Consider the following 23604-nt stretch of genomic DNA (forward strand, 5'->3'; position numbering starts at 1 on the left):
ACGTAATGGCATGCACTGTGAACACTAACGACAAAATATAAAGGACACTGCATAACTACAAAGCATCATTAGACCCAGAAGAAGGCCGCAGCAATCGTGGCCGAAACGTTGGCTTTTCTATAACAGCAGTAGCTTTACATTATGACGCGGTACCAAAGCCAGAAAACTTTTTCGTCGACTGACTCTGGCTGCGGAAGCCTACGCAATTTTACTATCAAGCTGTATGGGCAGGAAACACACAGCAATATCCGCAAACTGGAAACATTCAGGATGGAGAAAGGGAAACTTCTCAACGATTTTATCTACTTGAAGAGGTGTCGGGATCAGGTCATTGTACCTAAATTTCTTCAGTTCACATTTAACATCGACACTCACAAAGCAAGAAGCATCTACAAGCGAGCCAGTAAATCTCTTCTGATAGAGCGTATCAGCAGGTGCGGAAATAACTTGACTTCAACAACAAACAGTTGCTGCAAATACATCTTCTGCTGTCATCTACGTTATCGCCCACCGACTGGAATAACGTCGACAGAATCACTCACCTACAAGCGTATGCAGCTAGTGAAACCGCCGCCATTCGCCAGAAGAAAAAAATTGAGCAGCTAGCAAAGACGACACGGAACACTACGCCTCGATTGAATACATCTCGAACAGTGGTGAACCTTTCTTCTCTTCCCATCAGCAACACACCTACAGAAGCACTAACTAAAGGACTAAACTATGCCGTCACACCTGGGCGGATTCCCACGCAAGAAATTATCGAATCCGTGGAAACAGCGCTCCGGCAGACATCTGCGATAGAAGCTGCGAAAATTAGACAGAAAACCGTTCGAGTTCTACCACGTGCCAAACCACAGAAACACAACCTTAACAGAGAGGAAAGAGCAGCTATCAGGAAACTGAAGAACAACGACGAAATTGTGATATTAACAGCAGATAAAGGCAATGCTACTGTCATCTTAGACACCTTGCAGTATGAAGACAAGATGAAAGAATTATGAATGATCCCATCTACAAAGAACTAAGGGCAGACCCTACGGCGAAGATAATTCGAAAGACGCAATCCGCAATTAAGGACTCGAGAATTGACACTGACACAGCCAAGGGTCTTATTCCCAGAGTTCCAATCTCTCCTAGTATTTACGGTGTTCTGAAGATACACAGGAAAGTTGTTCTTTGAGGCCAATAGTGAATGGGATCAATTCGCCTACTTACAATTTGGCAAAGTACCTAGCCTGTCAACTAAGACGTCTAGTTGGCAAGACGGACTCCTATGTGAAAAACTCGACACACTTTATAGAATGCCTAAAGAGAGGAACAATTTTACCCACGGACATCATGGTCAGCTTTGCGTGAAATCATTGTTTACGAACGTGACAATAGATGAAGCTATCCACGTCCTTCAGGAGCATGGCCCGAAAGACATATGCGACCTGGTTGAGTTGTACCTGACTTCAACGTACTTCAAATGGCAAGGAAAATACTACGAGCAGACCGACGGCGTAGCAAAGGGTCTCCGCTGGCAGCCGACATATTCATGGAAGCCTTTTGAAGCAACGGCCCCCGGTTCAGCTCCTTTACGACCACGTTGCTGGTTTACATATGTGGACGACATGTTCGCTATATGGCCACTTGGTGAAACGGAGCTACACAAGTTCCACGAATGTCTGAACAGTATGCACGGGAAGATACAGTTCACGCTCGAAGCAGAACAGAAGGGTGCTATCCCATTTCAAGACGTCGAAGTGTACAGGAGAACGGAGGGCACACTGGGGCACAGAGTATATCGTAAGCCCACACATACTGACAGTTATCTGCACGCCTAATCCTAACACCACCCAACGCACAAGAACTCTGTCATTCGCTCTTCGGCAATCCACGCGCAGTACCTTAGTGATGCTCAATACATCACACCTGAGCTTAAAAGATTACGCACAACGGTTTTAGTCAATGGCTACACCCACAAGTCGATAAACACAGCCTTGCCGACGAACCCAAGCAAGAAAGATAAGCAGGAAATAGACAAACTGCAACCAAAAGTACTCTTACCCTATGTGAAAAACGTTACTGACCGAATAGGCCAACACCTTCGCCGCGTTGGGGTACAGCCTGTCTTCTATAGTGGTCGTAGGATCCAGGACGTGCTAGGCTCCACCAAGGACAAGGTGGATGCATTACACACTGCAGGCGTTTACAAGGTGGAATGCGAATGTGGAGAGGCATACATCGGCGAGACTGGTAGGCCAATAGCAACGCTCATTCGGGAGCATGTGCGTTATAGTCATCTAAGGCAACACAACAAATCCGCAGTGGCAGAACACCACCATGACTGAGGAAAAGAAATAAAATTCAGCGAAGCCTGTGTGTTGGCCAAGCAGCCAATTATGATGAAACGCAAAATCAGAGAGGCCATCGAAATACTCAAACACCCTAACAACATGAACAGGGAGGATGGACTCAGGCTTGCCCCATCTGGGCTGCCAGCAATCAGAGCCCAACCGACCGCACTGCCAACACGAGGCACGAGCACTACCGGCGAGTAACTGCCGCAGCGCGGCCGACGTCCAGCAGTTGGTAAACAACAGCAAACTTCTCATTCGACGGTGACCACCAGTCATGGCACATAACACAAGAGCCAATGGGCAACAGAGGTCACGTTCTCCCTCCACCGCAATTACCTATTAAAATAAAGTTCCCTCTCCTTCATCCTTAAGTGACCAATAAACTAACTACCTTTTTAAAATTATGACGTAACTGCATGCGTAGTGAACGCTAACAACAAAATATAAAGGACAGTGCATAGCTGGAATGCACCATTAGACCCAGAAGAAGGCCGCTGCAATCGTGGCCGAAACGTTGGCTTTTCTATAGCAGCAATAGCTTTACATTATGACGTGGTATCAAATCCAGAAAAATTTTATGTCGACTCGTCGGTTTCGTCTATCCGTCGTATGTGGGGATTAAAAATTATCACCTACCTCGACAATTCGATGCTTGGCGTCTTTTCTACGTCAGATGAAAAGGCGACATTGTCAGTAGCTATTGTTGACGATGAGAGCACTTAAAATGCAAACTACTTCCCTGACCTAAAATTCGCACGGTATTCGCCTAGCTAAGAGGGCGACACCAAACTTTCCCACTGGATAACATTTTTCGGGAAGGATTCGCTCACTGTTCAATAATATTGATCTGATTTTTCAGAGAGAATAGTGAAGACTACGTAGAAATTACACGATGGAGTTTTTCAGAACATTTGTAGCATGTGAAGCGTAGGAAACACAAAAGTGGGATATCAGACTTGACCAGCGTCATAACTGGTTTTATAAAGAAAAATTCAAGACATTGAAAGAAATCAAGTTGAGTAACGAAAACTTAATAAGCGATTTGAAGGAAATTTTGAACAGAGGACTATTGTCCGAATTTTCATAGTAAACAATAGAGTAAAAACTGGACAAATGGGTGACCAAAGTAACCTGAATATAGTCTGTTGTGCAAATGAAACAGGGCTAATTCGTTGAAACTATTTGTATCTAACGAAAAAATTTACTTTATGATATGACGGAAATCTGAACTATTTCAACAACTGCTGGTCGCTGTGTAAATGTAGTGTTTTTGCATGAAAATTGACAATGATGTGATATTTAAATTAAAATAACAAACGTTTCCAAATGAATAAGTTTTGAAATAACCAATCAATCGTATTTTGGCATGATTTTTGTAAAAATAAGAAATAAAATACATCAGAGATAAATTTGATACATCTTTTAATTATGATCGAAATCATGTACACCATTTCAGGCGTCAATTGAAACACTGTATAGCTTAGAATTTTTTTGAGGTTATTTGTCTTTTGAATTACGTAGACTGTCAAGTCGCATTTGGTGTACATAATTTCGTGCATAATTCAAACGAGCCTAAAATATTTCTCTAATGTGTTTTATTTCTTATGGTTTGACCAACCATTTCACCAACCATTTGAGACATTTTTTTCTTCAATTTAGGTTTTACATAACACATGACAAGCTGTAATGATAACTAACAAATTACTAACACATTAACACTTATCCATGAAAATGTAAATTATAAAAATCGTCTCAGGGAACGATTCCACAGGACATCTAGCCATATGGAAATGTATCAAAATTGGAAAGGCAAGTGTTGTACTGGCGGGTATGAAGATCTGGCAACTGTTGTTGCCTCTTGCTTCTACATGTCTTGGAGATTAGCTGAATAGCTGCCTCCTACATTATTTCCTGCATAGTTCTTAAGTAACTGTGAGCTGACTACGGTCTCTGGGTGCTCGGCGCCCGAGTTGTGCTTGTGACCGCCTAGGGAAAAGCGAGGGCCCGCTGTGTGCAGCAGGTGCTGGAGCGCAGGCGGCCCGGCAGAGGGCAGGCCGGTCGCTGGCGAGCGTCGCCGCAGTTCGGCAGCCGGCAGTTGCGACCGAGGCGTCGCGTCGACAGGCGGGCGATGGGAGAGGTAGGCTGACCCGCCTCGCACATGCTCCGCGTCCTGGGGCCGCCGCGATCCATCACACCGCGCTGCCGGTTAGCAAGTGACGTACGGTCAGATAGTTCCAAACGGAACTAGTATAGTAAAATGAACTTTAAAATACGCTGATTTGTCAGTGAACTGCCTACTAAGACCAATTTCTCAAAGAAATTTAGCTCACTTGACAGACAGAACACTGTTTCTGTAACGACTTATGACTAAGGATTCAGTTGTGTTGAAGGAAATTCCACGTCCCATATCTCATGAACAATTATGTAGACGAGCCAAACGGTGCACATCAGCTATTTTATTCTACGAAACCCAAGTGACTGTTACAAGACTGCGGATAATATTTTTGTAATCTATCCAGCTTGTGATTGATCATATGCGTAGGCCGACAGTCATATCTGTTTACTATAGTACGCTGCATCTTTTTCAATTATTCGGTAGAGAAGATAACAAACCCAAAGTCGTAATGTGTTTGCGTATGATAAGCGTCTCGTTCCCGTAAATATTATCTTATTGAATACGCCTGCGTGTGAAAATATCCTACCTAACGACTTTTTGTGTGACACTGACTCTGTGGTATGTGTTGAGACATGGAGAGCCGTCTTCTAATGTTGCTGACGCTGCAGCTGCTGGTGCTACCCCCCGCACTGGATGGTGAGTTCTGAATGAATTTAACCAGAGTTTCGCTCACATTACTGGCAGCAGATTGGTTATAATTTGATGATATTTCTTGCTTTCGAAACTTTCTTTGTGTTGAACTGTTACAGGTTAATAACCTATGACTGGATATGGATGACAGCACTGACAAATGTTTAATATTACACGTAATTACGAACCTCGTCCTACAAAATTACTTCACAGTGAGCAGAAAGGATTTGTGATGTGTCTCGCTATCATAGGCGCGTCTTTAACGTTATAACCGAACACTCGTGCATTCAGTGATTTGTTCACTGAAAATGATATTTACTGCATTCACAGTAGTATCATGATTCACTCAATGATTCCTACACTGTTAGTAACAACTGCAGCTTTCAGTTACTTCGTTTTAATGCTTTAGCAATTGCCATGTGCAAAATATTCCCACAAAAATTTTACTTCAAAATAGAAAACAAGAAATAAGTCACCCCAGCAGTCCGTATGGAAGAAAACACATTATAGTACTATATTACCCTTGTTTCCTATATAAGCCTTCATAACTATATGAGATCGTCGTATGGGTAGTCTGCTTCTCATAATATCCTGTTTCACTTGTGGGATTTTTTACGACAATCTTCATACATCCAATGTAAATTCTTGCCATAGTACACTTGCTATATCCACTCTGTCTTCATAGGTGATCTATAAATTAATTATTACTTTCTAATACGTACTTCTAAATTGTAGTGTCTTCTGTCCTAGCCACTAGTACTAATTCCACTACCTATAGTGATTAGAAAATCGTAAAAAATGAAATGTACTGTATATTCGGCACTAGCCACATGTTGTTTAAAATTTTCTTTAGAAAAGAGATTTTTCTATTAATGTTAAATTTACATTTACAATTCCAACGATTGTGCTACCTGTCTTTGTTATAGCTCTGATTTTAGCACATTTTATAGTACTGCCTCATAGTTAAATCATGAACGTGAAGTATAACGGTTCTCTCTGTGGAACATGTACTAATTCTTCTTTCCACAAGGAGCTGTATGGTTTATTGGAGAGTTATTGGCACTGTTGCATGGAACACCTTTGCCACCAGGTGGTGTGTTTACTGAATTGTGACTGTCTCAGGTCGATGCATAGCGGAAGATCAATGTATTGCCGAAAAGATTATTTTCTCAGAGATCAACTGTCTCCTTGGTCAGTATTAGTATTCCTCCAAGCAGTATCTTAGTTTTTCAGATTGAGATGACTTCTCTGTCTCTAGTCCTTAATAAGGAGTTCGTTGTACTTTTAAACAATCCACCAAACTCCAAACTACTCAGCATCTTTCCATAATCTTGTCGCCTTCATCTCAAAATTTGATTTTAATTTCTTTTCGATATTCTTTTAGGAGTAGCTTCTTCTCAGTATGCCTGTGGAAGTAATTTTTCGAGGGTAGTATTTCTTCCAATATTATTTAGTTATACTGTACAAATATAAAAATTATTTTACTTAAAATGCTTCCTTTACTAAATATTCTCTCCGATTGGTCGCAATACCGTAAAAACTGTCTTTACTAATTTCTTGCAGAAGGTCATGATGCCACTATTTATTATGTCGAGTTCCTTGTTGTTTCCACCAGGTTAATTACTCTCTGAAATACCATTCTGCGATTAGTCATTAGGCGGTATCGACCCCTCATTCCATAGGTAAATAAATTATTACACGATAACATACTTGATGAAGTAAATTTTGCGTAGTAAAATAGTAAATAATAATGTACAATTTCTTGCTTTAACCACTTTCCGAGACTGCATGGCCTATGTGAGCAGCTTCCCCTTTTTTCTCACAGCAGTTATGACGACATTTTATGTAGAACCGTTGTGTAGGCAGGATGCTGGAAATACGCGGTGATTATAATTAACGTTGAACTTTCGATACGCTGTACAAATAACAACACTTCTCAGAGTGACGCCACATCGCAACGTAATATTATCGGAGAAGGGGGAGACCGTATGGCAGAAGAAAAAAAAGATTGAGAAAATTGATCAACAGATGGCGCTGTATGAATCAGAATACGTAAATGAAGACACTTGTCTTGCGCACGACCCAAGGAAGGTGGTATAAACACGTCGGGTACACGCCTTTTCCTCCTTTCTCGTCTGCGACGTTTGCCACGACTGTCTCAAATGCAGGATAGCTCTTTGCTTGTAAATCAGTGTTACAAGAATGATGACTCTACATACCCTGCAGAAGATCCGGACACTGAAGAGTTAGTAAAAAGGCAGTGATCAGATGACTGCCGTGGGTCTGGAGAAAATAATCTGGAATTTGGAAAAGAGGGGTTTATTTGGTGCGCAATCTGTTAGAGGGCGGAAACGAACTGAATCGACGTCAGTGGAAGAAGTGGCCACAGCAGTGCCGGAGGAGACGAGTGGTGGTGTGGAAACGTGTGGTGCACGGAGAATTGCCCGAACACTGGACATACCTATGAGCACAGTGCGTAAGATCCTAAGAAACATCCTTCTATGCTGTCCATTCAAAATTACCCATATGTACGAGTTGCTTCCTGTTGACCTGCCAGCAAAAGAAACCTTTGCTTTAGAATCTCTTGCTCCCATGTATGTGGACAATGATTTGCCATAAAAGATTTTGTGGACAGACGAAGGCCACTTCCATCTCACAAGAAATGTCAAAACACGTAATTGTGGAAAATGGGCAACGCAAAACTCACACGCAAATCAACCAATACCACTTCATCCTGAAAAGGTCTCTGTGTGGTGCGGGTTTACGGCATCATTTGTCATAGGGCCATATTTTTTCGAAGAGACAGGTTCTTCCGGTCCTGTTACCTGTACCATGACTGGTAAGCACTATGAGTGTCTACTGCGCTACCACGTCATTCCAGCTCTCCAATGTGAGGATGGGAACATTTTTATGCAAGATGGCTCACATCAGCACATTGCAAATCCAGTTAAGCAGCTGCTGAAGCGCCATTTCGGAAAAGCTAGAATTATCAGCGACTATTTCCCAACAGCTTGGCCTTCCAGATCATCTGATGTTAATCTGTGTGACTTCTGGTGGTGGGGCTATCTGAAAGATTGTGTTCAGTTTTCCGACTGCAGACTTAGCCGCATTGAAGGCACGCATTGCGCAACACATTCTGAACTTGACCCCGGAAGTATTTCGAACAGTTGTGGAACATACTGTTTCCCGATTTTAACTTGTTGCAGGGAACGGTAAACAGCATACTGAAAACGTTTTGCACCAGTGACACGGAAATTAATAATCCAATTTGACTTTTATAAATTATTTTTATACGGTTTTTGATTCAGGACAGTTAAAAACCAATTTGATTGATGATTTTTATTCTGTTTTTGGCCTAAGGGCAATTAAAATTCGACTTTTCCCGTCCGATGTGATATCACCTTGCCATGTTGGATGGGCTTACGTAACTAACAGAATTGCACCTGTGCACCCATACACACTGAGTAGTACAGTTGGTTTAATTTCATATTTACATTTTGGCATTCTTGTATGATTCATTTGTCTTTTATAGTCGACCACTATTAAATTATATTGTTTAGAGCACCATCTGTTGCTACGTTTTGTAACCATTTATTTTTCTTCTGGAATACGTTTTACCCCTTCTCCGATAATATTCCGTGGCAGTTTTATGTCCTTCTATCCAGTGGTGTTATGTATACATATTTTTGAAATTTTACCTACAATTACAATACATCGGCTCTCCTGCTTTCCGGTCACATGGATGTCGTGTAACCGTGCTTACTCTGATAAACGAACATACACTTTACACTAATGGTGTAGGCACAATATCAGTAGCCAACCTGTAATATTGGATAAGTGCCTTTCGTGAGAGTGGTTTAGTGGTTGAGAAAGAGAATAGATTCGAATTCATGAAGGCAGCGTTTATGATCGCCGTCTGGTTAGCAAGACTGGCATTTGCTTTTGTTTCCCACAATCAATTGAGGAACTTTAAGGCTTCGTTCCTTTGAAAATGATAGACGATTTCCGTACTTTTTCGTGCTCAATCTCACTTTTTCCCCCGTCATTACTAACAAAGTCGCCGAAGGGGCATTAAATCTTTCTTCGAACATGTCCTTAAATTGTAACCTGCGGATCTGTAAAATTAGTCACGCATTCTATTCCGCTATTTAAAGGTAAGGGTTCAGGTACTTTAGAACCATACTTTTTTGTTTGCTTCTAGAATATCTTACTATTTCAATATTCGAAAGCATGACAGTGCTGCAAATATTATTTCTCTGGTCACTCAACCGCTATGCCTAAGAAAATTGTTGAGGTGTGTTAAGGATTGGACGCTTTTATCCTAATTAACATACGTAACTTTGAGTTCTTTCTTTCAAAATCATACTCAACATTGCCGTACAAGCCGGAGTCCCGTTTCTAAGGACATGGCAACATTGATGTCCAACTTCCGTTCACTAAGCGGAATGTCAGTAACGAACAATCTTACCATCTTCTCTCTCTCTATCTCTCTCTCTCTCTCTCTCTCTCTCTCTCTCTGCAAACATAGCCAGGCAAAGGAAACGTCCATTGTGTGGTAAACTTCTGAACTTTCTGTAAACAATACTATGCGTAAGCATGCCGTTTCATGCGTCTCTGTTCCAAGATGACTCAAAACGAATTTTTTTTTCGGCCAGTAATGAAATTTTTTGAGCCTGCAGTTAGGCCGGAGTTAATAAGGTACGTACATTTCTTTTGTTAGGATGTGTTTTTCTCCTAATGTCTAAATGTCACTTCGTTATTGTGCTTTTACAGTTCTCCAACTTCAACTAAAGTGAACATAGTGAATGGGAACTGTGTAAACGTTGACTTCGTACATCTAGATGTCATTATTCATATTGCAATTAGCCCCTTGTCTGAATTCTTTTGTCGGTTTGTGAATGAATCTAATATCCAGTTCATTATGGCTGATCCGTGACATTAACGAGATAATATAATGATTTGTCATAGAAAATTATACGCACATACTCGTTAGGGAATAAGAGCGAGCTATAACTATAGACATAGTGACTAAGCTTCTTTTATATTGTTTAAAGTACGTGTAAACTGCTTGAGCTACTAAGAATACAAAGAAAAGTCGATGTGATTCTTCTGTGAGCTACAAATCTTCTGTCGTAACACATCAGGAAACAATTTACGGAAAAATAATAATTCGCAGAATATGTATTTTAGTACAGAGACTGAAGATGAATTGTTACAATTTCCAAGTATTTATACGTACTTTTGTCGATCATAGTAACTCTTTTCCACAAAAAAACCATAATATAAATTCATTACACCCTACCAGTCCAGGAGAAACAGTATAACAACATAATTCTCAATCTTCTTCAATACTTTGTTTCTATAATTTACCTTGTGAGACATAGCTTTGGTTAATACTTTCATGTAATTCAGGAAAACAATGAAAGAAATATATTTCGTCTACATGAAAATAACGTTACTGGTTTAATAATGTTGCAGTTTTATTATCTTCCTGGGTTCCAGATAATTTATCGAATCGTTGAGGACTATTTTTTACGTGCAGTGTGCGATAGAATTGGTCCTAATGCCTGTAAGTCTTACAGACTGAACCATCTGACTGAACCGAGTTCCTAAGAATGTTTTAAATATTCTGTTTAGGCTCTACCTACTGAAATAGCAATCAGTATTGCGACGGTTTATGTACCGATAACTGTACCTGAGGATGACGAGCAGTTGCTTTGTTTAAATATAGTGTAGTTAACATGCCAACAACATACATACCTCTTAAACATAATGTATGTAGTTGTTTCAAGTAGGCACGTTGACTTGAATGCCTGTAATGGCATGTGGAAAAATCCTTTGAGGTTTGTTTTAATGTTTGCACTCTGCATGTGGTGTGAAATCTTGTGTCACCTGTTCAAACCTGTTGTGACTCTCCATTTCTGTTACAGAATTTCGTGAACACATATTTTCATTAGTACAAACAGGGAGGCCACTACTAGTGAGCCTTGGAGCTAGTTAATTACATGAGACACACGTTATATGCACGATGTACGAAGATTTATCCCGAATAGAATCCTATTCAGTGAAGTTCATTATTGTTATGGAAAGCACTTGAGCAATAGAAATTGGCATTCTACAATATGAATTATTCTAAATTGTATTCCAAGGGACATAACATATTAAAAATAAGTGATGTGCCGCAGTATATTGATAAATGAAGGCGTATTTTTTCAATTTGAGTCTTATATTAAGAAAAATTATTGTATCTGTTAAGAAAGAAAAAGTACGTGTAAGCCGACTGTATTTTCAAACTACTCCAAGTTTCAAAAACAGTACTGTACTAGGTAGTTTGCCGTTAATCCTCACTGTCAGCTTACTGTGTTTTGTCATTTTGTGGAGTGGGGCTTCTCAATTCCATTTACCATGGAAGTGTCAATAATCAGTACTAATATTACAAATGCAAAAGTAGCTTTGTCTGTTACGTTTTGACGACTAAACCGCTGAACCTTTTGGCTAAAATTTGATATTAAGATAGCTTGAACGCTGAAGAATGACATAAGCTACTGTAGAAAGTGTGTAGTAAACATATTTATTGATTTGAAGAATTTAATGTCAAATATGGAACAATAACTACTCTTTGAAAAATTTGCAGTTTACCATATTTGGGAAAATGCTTTTACTGTTTGATATATTCTACATAATACGATTCAAACGTAAAGAACGAAACTTTTATACAATCCTCTGTATGTTTCATCCATACTTCCGTTCTAACATAAGCCACAAACCTGGCACTTTCTAGTCGCAGAATGTCGTGCATAAGCAGCTTGTTCTGATCTGGTTAGCATTGATGTTACACCCTACTGGATTCCGGGGTTCAGTTCCCTACCGTGTGGGTTTCTTCTCTATTCACGTGTGTTAGTATGCTTTGTCCTCATTAGTTTCTTATCAACAATATCCAAGTCAGCACACTGCGTCAAACGAAAAGACGTCCCAAGCTCCCGATCACCTAAACCGGGGTCTCTCTGTCAATAAAACCATGCACGTACTTCATTTAATTTTACTGATACGCAAGCCCAGTCATGGTGGTAGCTAGAATATAATACCTGTGTATTCCTCAGCAATTGGTCTGAGCAAGGCCATAGGCTACTTTAGAAATTCTTACCTTTTTGAGCATTACTGACAGTTTTAATATGATTCCAGAATGAGATTTTCACTCTGCAGCGGAGTGTGCGCTGATATGAAACTTCCTGGCAGATTAAAACTGTGTGCCCGACCGAGACTCGAACTCGGGACCTTTGCCTTTCGAGTTTTAATCTGCCAGGAAGTTTCATATCAGCGCACACTCCGCTGCAGAGTGAAAATCTCATTCTGGAAACATCCCCCAGGCTGTGGCTAAGCCATGTCTCCGCAATATCCTTTCTTTCAGGAGTGCTAGTTCTGCATGTCTCGCAGGAGAGCTTCTGTAAAGTTTGGAAGGTAGGAGACGAGGTACTGGCAGAAGTAAAGCTGTGAGTACCGAGCGTGAGTCGTGCTTCGGTAGCTCAGTTGGTAGAGCACTTGCCCGCGAAAGGCAAAAGTCCCGAGTTCGAGTCTCGGTCGGGCACACAGTTTTAATCTGCCAGGAAATTTCAGTTTTAATATGGTATGCTGTAGTGGTATGCAGACGGCACTGGCACAATGGTCGGCCACTGTCTGTGTTAGTACATTATCCAGTGATAGTGCAAATCCGATGTTACTGTGAGCGTGGCTTATGTTATTGAGTTCCTAAGTCGCCTGGAATTGCTGGAGACATTTGTGGAGATGTAACAAATAAAATGGGCCGTTAAGGCCGAGATCTACATTTAAAACTAAAACTGTAAGCCTCCCAATTGTAAATCTGATGTAACACATTATTTTAAGAGAGCTCAAGCTGCGAAAGTTACTCGAATCCGAAAGACCTCAGAGCAACATAACGTCCGACAGAACTTGGATGCATAGCGTCAGGTAGCGTTAAGAGCTACAGTCGCAAACACGTCACAATTTTGACGCTGTGGTTATAGCTTCCAAGATATTTGCAGACACAACGACGGCATCATTTATAGCAGGGATCCCCAAACTATTTTGGACAAATGACCCCTTTTCCAAAATTAACTGTTACCTCAGACCCCAATGGCCAAATTACCTACTTTTAACATCAACCTCCTTATTCATACTACTTTTATACCTACATATTTAAAATATGTTCTACGTTGTGTTTACCACTTCTTCACTTAATTTAGCTACGTAATAACTTTGTAATCTCTTGAAATAAATTAGTACTTATATGAGTTATTATCGTTCAAGCTCCAACGAATTTCAAAACTCAAATGAACTATCAACCTAAGTGCAAGCTCGTTAAGCAGTAAAATATCAGGAACATGTTTGGACTTGATCATGAATTCGTTCTTGTTAAATCGCGTAAGCAAGAAATAGAGAGCAAGTCAAAACGCGTCTGAAAGACGTACGCTCGAACTTATTATCTTGCACAGACTTGTCCACACAGACTTGCCGAGTTTTTCATCTTGTTCGAACTTGAGACTTTAAATTACTACAACAATGCTATTTCCTACAAAAATATTGATTATTCTTAGTACACATAACACAACATAATCAGTAGAGTACCTACCTGTCTTGAAAGTTTTAAATGAGAATTTCTGTTAATTTAATAGGGGTAGATTTTTGGACCTCGTTGACCCCCAAAATCAGTTTTCGTTTATGCAGTCCCCTAGGAAACTGATATCGACCCCTTGGGGTCGATATCGACCACATTTAGAATCCCTTCTGTTTGCCAAACAGAGACGAAACTTTACATGTGGAACGAGGAGGCTTCTGGTCAGCCTGAATTTAATTATGATATATTAATTATGTTAGTAATGAATTAGTCATAAAAGGGAGGTTTATCGAAATGTAGACACAATAACGGATTAAAGTGAAAAGGTGAAACTTGGTATGTGATGCTCTCGTGGCGAAATCTCAAATCTATATTAGGGGAGCCAGAGAAACCCTTAAAATCTCTAGTTCCACACGAATGTAATGAGTCGAGGCATTTTTCAAATATAATTGGAGAATATAATGCATGCTTTCAGATTCGAAATACAGCAAAATAGCAGAAACACATTCTACAGAACAGCGCTGCATATGTTTTTGTTTCTACATGCGTTTGTACGCTACTATATATTCAGACGTCTTATACAATTATTAGCTTACTAGCTCACAGTCACTCTCCGTAACAAAACTATTGATATATGAACGAAGCAGCGGGTAACAGTAAGTGACAAATAAAGCGAGAGTATCGGTGGCTCATGAACTGAACATAACACTCATATAAGCTAATTGACGCAACGATTCCTTTGAAAAAGAGCATGTGCTCCGTCTAAAATGAACTCGTCGCTCAGGATGAAGATAAATCTTAACCTTTCTTTCTGTCTTTTCATTCCGTTAAGTGTCACAAAGTCAACAGCCTTGCCCCAGTGGGAACACCGGTTCCCGTCTGACCACCGAAGTTAAGCGCTGTCGGGGTGGGCTAGAAATTGGATAGGTGATCATCCGGCCTGCCGAGCGCTATTGGCAGTCGGGGTGCACTTAGCCATTGTGAGGCAAACTGAGAGCTACTTGACTGAGAAGTAGTGGCAATGGTCTCGTAAACTGACATACGGCAGGGCGAGTGGTGTGCTGACCACAGGCCCCTCAGTAACCGCATCCAGTAACGCCTGTGAGCTGAGGGTGTGTACCGTTGGGCCTCCATGGCCTGTTCGCATGTTGTTAAGTTTTAAGAGTCATAAAGCAGTAAATTCATGTACCTGCGGAAGAAGGTATTGGTCAGAGACATTATCTGAGGCTGTAATCTGAAAGAATAAGCAATGTTTATACATAAGTAAAAGTAAGTCACAGTGCACTTACATGTTGTGCTAGCAGCTGGTGTTACTTTAGTACTTGAGCCTTACTCGTAACACTATTTTGCTACATCGGGACTAAATTGAGTCTTATCGGCATGTCGGGAAAAGACTGTCCGTAACGGTGAGTTTCGCGGTAGATCGGAATGAATGGCAGCTCTAGTTGTGGGTCAGCTGCCATTCACATCACCTATCTATCTACTTATCTACATGGATGCCCTGCAAATCATATTTAAGTGCCTGGAACAGGGTTCATCGAACCACCTTCAGATTTTCGCATTATTCTAATCTCCTACAGCTTTCGGAAACAACGAACACCTATATCTTCCGGTACGAGCTGTGATTTCCCTTATTTTATCGTGGCCATCGTTGGTTCCTATGTAGGACGACGTCAACAAAATATTTTCATATTAAGAGGAGCAAGCTGGTGATTTGAATTTCGTGAGAAGAATCCGTGGCAACGATAAAAGCCTTTGTTTTGATGATGTCCAGGCCAAATCCTGTCATTTCAGTCACACTCTCTCCCATATTTTGCAATAATACAAAACGTGCTGCCCTTCTTTGAACTTTTTCCATACACTCCGTCAGTCCAATCTGGTAAGGATCCTCCACAGTTCTTCCTGCATTTCGCCTGTGTTCTGGAGCATTGCTATTTTTATGTATACAACAGCTACGCGAATATCCTCTTGCGACTTTCAGAGGTGTCTGCTAGGGCTTTTACGTATACTGCGACCAGTTATGGTCCTCCACTGAGGTACGCTGTTTTCTCGATCTCATGGAGGACTAGGACTGCTGAGAAAAAAAAAAATTTGGGAATCCGAAGTATCGATATTTAAAAACTATGATGAGCCATAATAAATCGAGAAACATTATTTATATCGACGTACTGGCCTACAAAAATATCAGATGCGAATTGTTAATATGTGATCTGTTTGCTAGAAATTCTTCAGTACAATCAAACAGTTGTCTGGTATTGGATACCATCGTACTTTATTCATTAGGCGGCAATGAGCAACTGTACTGAACACATTTCGGAAGTCAAAGAACGCATCTAATTTCGATCCTGTATCTACTGTTTACTCGATCTCATGGAGGACGACGACTGCTGAGATTTTTAAAAATTTCCCGAATCCGATCCATCGATATTTAAAAACTATGATCGGCCATAATAAATCGATAAACATTATTTATATCGACGTACTGGCCTATAAAAATATCATATTCTCATTCTAAATATACTGCCAGTTTTAGAGCGATATATTTAAATATTGATTTACTGTTAGATATTCTGCACTGGCGTCGTTAGGCGTCGGCCACGTCGACAATCACTGACGGCCTCGCGCCCGAGAGCCCTCGCAAAAAAGTTGCTGAAGCTGTTAAAATTTTAGCTAATTACTTTATGTTATCAAATCATCCGGTCACCCACCAGAAATATACATTTTAGTTGCATTGTGCTGCCACCTACTGTCTGGCACTCCATATCAGTGACCTCAGTAGTCATTAGACATCGTAAGAGAGCAGAATAGAGCGCTCCGCGGAACTCACGCACTTGAACGCCGTCAAGAGACTGGGTGTCACTTGTGACACGTCTGACCGCCAGATTTGCACAAACCTCAACAGAGCTAGGTCCACCGTTTCTGATGTGACAGTGAAGTGGAAACGTGAAGGGTCACTTACAGACTTCGTCTGTTGACTGACAGAGACCGCCGACACTTGAAGAGGGTTGTAATGGGTAATAGAAAGAGATCTATCCAAACCATCACACAGGAATTCTAAACTGCATCAGTATCCACTGCAAGTACTATGACAGTTAGGTGGGAGATGAGGAAACTTGGATTTCATGGTCGAGTTGCTGCTCATAAGCCACACATCATGCCAGTAAATGCCAAACGACGCCTCTCTTGATGTAAGGAGTGTAAACATTGGACAATTTAACCATGGAAAAACGTTCCGTAGAATGGCGAATCACGGTACACAGTTTGGTTATCCGATGTCAGGGTGAGGGTACAGCGAATGCACGGTGAATTTGATCACGTGATTTGCCAGCGTGTTTAGTGGCAACAGTAAAATTCTGATTCGGTAGTGTTATGGTGTGATCGTGATTTTCGTGGAGGGGGCTTGTACCCCTTGTTGTGCGTGGCTCTATCACAGCACAGACCTACATTGATGATTTATGCACATTCCTGCTTCGCTCTGTTAAAGAGCAATTCGGGGATCGCGATTTCATCTTTCAACACGATCGAGTATCTCTTCACAATGAACAACCTCTGGCGAAGTGGTTATATGACAATAACATCCCTGTAATCGACTGACCTGCACAGAGTCATCAATCCTATAGAAAACTTCTGCTATGTTTTGGAACACCGGCTTCGTGCCAGGCCTCACCGACCTACATCGTCACCTCTCTACTGTGCTGCACTCCGTGAAGAAAGGGCTGTCGTAGCCCAAGAAACCTTGCGACACCTTTTTGAACATACGTCTGCGAGAATGGATACTGCCACCTATTCAATGGGTGGGCCAACACCATACTGAAATCAAGAATTACCGATGGAAAGGCGCCACGAACTTGTAAGTCATTTCAGCCAGGTGTCCGGTTACTTTTTATCACACAGTGAACCTGGACCCATCTCTTTATTACTGGTTCATTGCGTCTTGTTTCACAGTCATCATCTGCAGCTTGTCAAATAATAATTCAATGCAATTTTGCTAGAAATGGAGTTTCGTGGATCTAGAAACGATTCGGAATTTGCAAAAAACGCTTACATGTACGCTGGAAATTAATTTCTTTATTGATAGCAATAGAATTTGGTGCTTGTCTGTTCTTATGAGAATTTTACTCCCAATTCAAGGCTGTTATTATATACAAACATACTCAATTTTGTAACTAATAACAGAACTTTAGGTCAATAAAAGAAGCAGCTCCTGCATTACGAACATAGTACACAATTGTCGTAATACACTCCTGGAAAATGAAATAAGAACACCGTGAATTCATTGTCCCAGGAAGGGGAAACTGTATTGACACATTCCTGGGGTCAGATACATCACATGATCACACTGACACAACCACAGGCATATAGACACAGGCAACAGAGCATGCACAATGTCGGCACTAGCACAGAGTATATACACCTTTCGCAGCAATGCAGGCTGCTATTCTCCCATGGAGACGATTGTAGAGATGCTGGATGTAGTCCTGTGGAACGGCTTGCCATGCCATTTCCACCTGGCGCCTCAGTTGAACCAGTGTTCGTGCTGGACGTGCAGACCGCGTGAGACGACGCTTCATCCAGTCCCAAACATGCTCAATGGGGGACAGATCCGGAGATCTTGCTGGCCAGGGTAGTTGACTTACACCTTCGAGAGCACGTTGGGTGGCACGGGATACATGCGGAAGTGCATTGTCCTGTTGGAACATCAAGTTCCCTTGCCGGTCTACGAATTGTAGAACGATGGGTTTGATGACGGTTTGGATGTACCGTGCACTAATCAGTGTCCCCTCGACAGTCACCAGAGGTGTACGGCCAGTGTAGGAGATCGCTCCCCACACGATGATGCCGAGTGTTGGCCCTGTGTGCCTCGGTCGTATACAGGCCTGATTGTGGCGCTCACCTGCACGGCACCAAACACGCATACGACCATCATTGGCACCAAGGCAGAAGCGACTCTCATCGCTGAAGACGACACGTCTCCATTCGTCCCTCCATTCACGCCTGTCGCGACACCACTGGAGGCGGGCTGCACGATGTTGGGGCGTGAGCGGAAGACGGCCTAACGGTGCGCGGGACCGTAGCCCAGCTTCATGGAGACGGTTGCGAATGCTCCTCGCCGATACCCCAGGAGCAACAGTGTCCCTAATTTGCTGGGAAGTGGCGGTGTGGTCCCCTACGGAACTGCGTAGGATCCTACGGTCTTGGCGTGCATCCGTGTGTCGCTGCGGTCCGGTCCCAGGTCGACGGGCACGTGCACCTTCCGCCGACCACTGGCGACAACATCGATGTACTGTGGAGACCTCACGCCCCACGTGTTGAGCAATTCGGCGGTACGTCCACCCGACCTCCCGCATGCCCACTATACGCCCTCGCTCAAAGTCCGACAACTGCACATACGGTTCACGTCCACGCTGTCGCGACATGATACCAGTGTTAAAGACTGCGATGGAGCTCCGTATGCCACGGCAAACTGGCTGACACTGACGGCGGCGGTGCACAAATGCCGCGCAGCTAGCGCCATTCGACGGCCAACACCGCGGTTCCTGGTGTGTCCGCTGTGCGGTGCGTTTGATCATTGCTTGTACAGCCCTCTCGCAGTGTCCGGAGCAAGAATGGTGGGTCTGACACACCGGTGTCAATGTGTTCTTTTTTCCATTTCCAGGAGTGTACATTAAAAACGATGTAGTTAATTCAATTTATTTCCTAATTCCCATGTTGCAATAAATAAATGACTGTAACTGTGTCTGGAGCAGAATTTGTTATTTTATAGTAAACAAAACGTTGCCCATAACATAACAGCAATAACGACGTTGTTTATTCGCTGTGTCAGAAATCAGATAGGTACGGTCTATAGTTGATTTGCAATATTGTAATTATTTGAGAGTTGTATAAATCCATGTGCAATCGAATTTGAAGAGACGTATTACCATTATTGTAGTAAATTTACCTAAGGTATGAAGGGAATATGAACAGTTTTCCTAATGCTATTTTACAACTTGGTTCAGGATTATCCTGTGCAACTGGTACGAAGTTTTACAATAGTTTTTTCACTTTCTTAGTATGTTCACGATTGTTTACTCTTTAAAGGGGTTTATACTGCATTGAGGATTTATAAGAAACTAAAGTGTTGTGACAGATCATTACTAGAAGTATGCTCGGTAACGCTCTCGCTTCCCCACAAGCTCTCACGTTGTGTCATATAGTATGCTAAGCTATAGCTTGTGTTTCAGTCAGACCCAGGAAACAATTTTAAAGTTTTACGTGCATATTACGCAAAATTATGTCAACGGTTTTGACCCTAAGGCTGGTCGAAAGAGCCTATGTGAAATTTAGAAATTATCGAGGGAAACTGACAAATATATAGGCTGTCTTTCAAGCATATCCGAGGACTTCAAGCGACGTGAAAACTGTATACGAATCACAAGAGACCTGGTTTCATTAAAGGGATACTTTTACTTCAACAACTATTCCTGGTAAAGTGCGCTGTCAAATCAATATTTTAAGTTCATAAATAATTCGATGAATTGTTCAGCCGATATTAACAGTATTAGGCCAACCACTGTAAGAAATTAAGGAGTCTATTGCTTAAATTGCTAGTAGACTTCTTTTGTCCTGGAATGCCGTCTTTGCCTGTGCTACCTTACTTTAATTTCCTTCATGCTTCGACCGCCATTTAGCTGGTTACGTGGCATAATTCCTTAACATGATCTACTTCATGATCTGCAATTTTGATAAGTTTTTCGCTACTCTCATTACTGCTTATCTTACTTTCGCCCTTCTCCGGTGTACTTACAATTGACAGTATGTGCTCAATAGACTGTTCATTTCATCCAACAGATTGTTGTTAGTCCCCTCCACTTCCATTGGGGAGAATAGCAAATCATCAGTAAATCTTCCCAAATATTGATCACATTCTGGAACAAAATTTTGTTCCCCTCATTGCTTCTCCGATAGATTGAGCATTGGGGTGGGGGTGGGGTGGGGTGTGTGTGTGGAGGCCTGAATTAATGTTTTTTCTTTTTGTGAATATGAGGTCCCCATCCTTGGCATTCCATTCATAATGCTCCCTCTTCATTCTTGTACATTTATCTGTTGTATAAATAAAAATGTAGGCCTAGATCTCCGAAAATTCTTCGCCGATTGCTTTGAAATTTTGACACAACTTTCCATTGGAATGCGTTAATGTTTTGATGCACTGTCTGGAGAGCCATGTTGTAGTACACAAATAAAAATTTTACACGTTTCTCCAGTCTTAGGAAAGGCATAGGCTGTATTTTTATATAATATATAAATGTATGCATCATGTATATTACAGAAATGTTGTTAGGGAAAATCTCGAAAACTTCTTGACCAATTTATTTCAAATTTGTACAGATCCCTCACACAAACATTTACAAGGACATATATATATTTCCCTTATTTCTTCTTGTTTTAAAGTGAGTTTTATTCTCATCTTCGCAGTCGGTTTGTACAGAATACAGGGAAGCTGTATTTATGATATAACGGCTTATCATTAGAAAACTACAACGGAATATGAATCGTCAGAAACTTTGCAACCTTGCACGTTCGCTGATTAAAACTATGCAAAATACGATCATTGAAACTAATATTTTCACAGATTCAACAGCAGGCATGGTCTCTTCATACCCCATATATGAACGATTTCAACCGATTTCATTAATTTTAAGGAACTTCAGTCCTCAGGGTCTCGTTTTCAGTAACGGTAAACAAGGCTCAGGATCAGAGAGAGATAGGAGAAGGAGACGAGTGTAGAATGGTGAGAGGTAATGGACGTAGAGGCGGATGCAGGAGTAGATGCACACGGAGAGGGGAGGAGGAGATGAACGAGAGAGGAGGAGGAAGAGGAGGAGGAAGAGGAAGAGGGAGAGGAAGAGGAGGAAGTGATGCACACATAGAGATTGGCGGGCGGGGGGTGGGGGGGGGGGGTGGGAAACGTCATGGACAAAGACACAAAGTAACGGGGGACAAAGAGAAGGAAAGAGGGAAGGGAAGATGGAGATTAGAACGTGTATTCAATTCCCACCCAAACCGAGCAACTACGAAGCATTACCCCGTTCGATAGTCTCTCCATCCATTTTTCTCCTGCTTTTCTCAGGCTTTCAAAAATTCTACACAATTTTGTAACACGGAACGCTTTTTACAGGTCTGTATATTCTTGCTTATTCTTACCTCTAATTTCCATTTTCAATCGCAATACTAGATCTGGCTCTCTGGTGCTTTTGCCTTTCCGGAAGCAAACTGATCGTAATGTAACAGGTCTTAAATTCTCTCTTTCTTCTATCTGTTTAGTATTTAACTTTAAAGCGTGAGCTAAAAGTCGAATGCGCGATAGTTCTCGAATTTAAAGTGCCTTTTCCGCCTTCGGGAACGTGTGGATAACAGTATTCCTAATGTCTACTGGTATTTCTCTAAATTCATAGATTGCGTGTACCAACATGAACAATCACATTTTTACCACTTCACTTAGTGATTTCAGAAATTTCTAAGAAATATTATCTATCCCTTCCGTCTTCTCTGATAGCAATTCTCGCAATGCTCTTAAACTCAGGCTCTGATAACTTATGATTTCCATATCGTCTGCAATTTCTTCCTTGATCACGTCATCAGAGAAGTTCTTACCGTCGCCAATCCGAGGCCTTCAGTGTTCTATCCACTCTATTCACTGCATATGGCTGTAGAACTCCTATTACGCTCTTAATATTGGTGCCCTTGCTTTAATTTCAGAGACCTGTGTTTCGTCATATCTGTATGATAAATAAATCATCCTGAAGACCATTTCCTTTTCAATTTCTTCTTTCTGTCCTCCAGCCATTTCGACTTCCTATCCTATTCATACACATCAAAAAAAAGTTTAGCATCACCTCGGTTCCTAGAGTTCCGGGGCCTGTACAGAGAACTGGAATACAGATCTACATAAAAATCATTTCCGCCCCTTTTACTGCATATGAAAACCACACGTCGCATGTTGTACCATCATACAGCAGGATCTTCAGAGGTTGTGGTCCAGATTGCTAGACCACAACCCAGTAGCACGTCCTCTTGCGTTTATGCATGGCTGTATTCGTCGTGGCATACTATCCACAAGTTCATCAAGGCTAAGTTGGTCCAGATGGCCCCACTCCTCAACCGCTATCCGGCAAGCATCCCTCAGTGGATGGTGGGTCACGTGGACCACAAAAATGACTTTTCAGTTTATCCCACGCTTATTCGATAGAGTTCATGTCTGGAGAAAATGCTCGCCACGCTAGTCGAGCGACGTCGTTATCCTGAAGGATGTAATTCACTAGATGTGCACGATGGGGGGCGCGAATTGTCTTCTATGACCACCAGTGGCGTACGTCGGCTCCACGTAATGCCACACCAAAACACTCGGTGGACAGTGTGCCTAAGGCGTTCAGCTTGACCGGATTGCCTTCAAACACGTCTACGACGATTGTCTGGTTGAAGGCATATGCCACACTCATCGGTGAAGAGAACGTGATGCCAATCCTGAGCGGTATATTCGGCATGTTGTTGGGCCCATACCCCGCTGCCTGGTGTCGTGGATACAAAGATGGACCTCACCATGGGCGTCGGGAAATAAGTTGCGCATCGTGCATCCTACTGCGCAAAGTTTGAGTCCTAATACCATGTCCTGTGGCTGTACGAAAAGTATTATCAACATGGTGGCGTTGCTGTCAGGATTCCTCGGAGCCATAATCTGCAGGTAGCGGTCATCCACTGCAGCAGTAGCCTTTGTGCGGCTGACCGAGGCATCTGATCGAGAGTTCGATTCTATCTCCTCCATGTCCGAACAACATCGCTTTGGTTCACTCAAAGAAGCCTGGACA

General features: G+C 41.8%; 1 protein-coding gene across 2 annotated transcripts in view; it reads left to right on the forward strand.

Moving 5' to 3' along the window:
* The first annotated feature begins 4435 nt into the window (after positions 1-4435).
* Positions 4436-23604, forward strand: part of LOC126288489 (zwei Ig domain protein zig-8-like) — a 181048-nt gene continuing 161879 nt past the window's right edge. The window contains exon 1 of one of the 2 annotated variants that reach the window (XM_049984896.1): positions 4436-5154. In XM_049984896.1, the coding sequence (XP_049840853.1) occupies positions 5091-5154 (64 nt within the window). In that variant the 5' untranslated portion in view covers positions 4436-5090. The remainder of the gene's footprint in view (positions 5155-23604) is intronic. The other variant, XM_049984897.1, reaches the window with a different exon arrangement.

Source organism: Schistocerca gregaria, chromosome 1 (genome assembly GCF_023897955.1).
Source record: "Schistocerca gregaria isolate iqSchGreg1 chromosome 1, iqSchGreg1.2, whole genome shotgun sequence".
Lineage (NCBI taxonomy): Eukaryota > Metazoa > Arthropoda > Insecta > Orthoptera > Acrididae > Schistocerca > Schistocerca gregaria.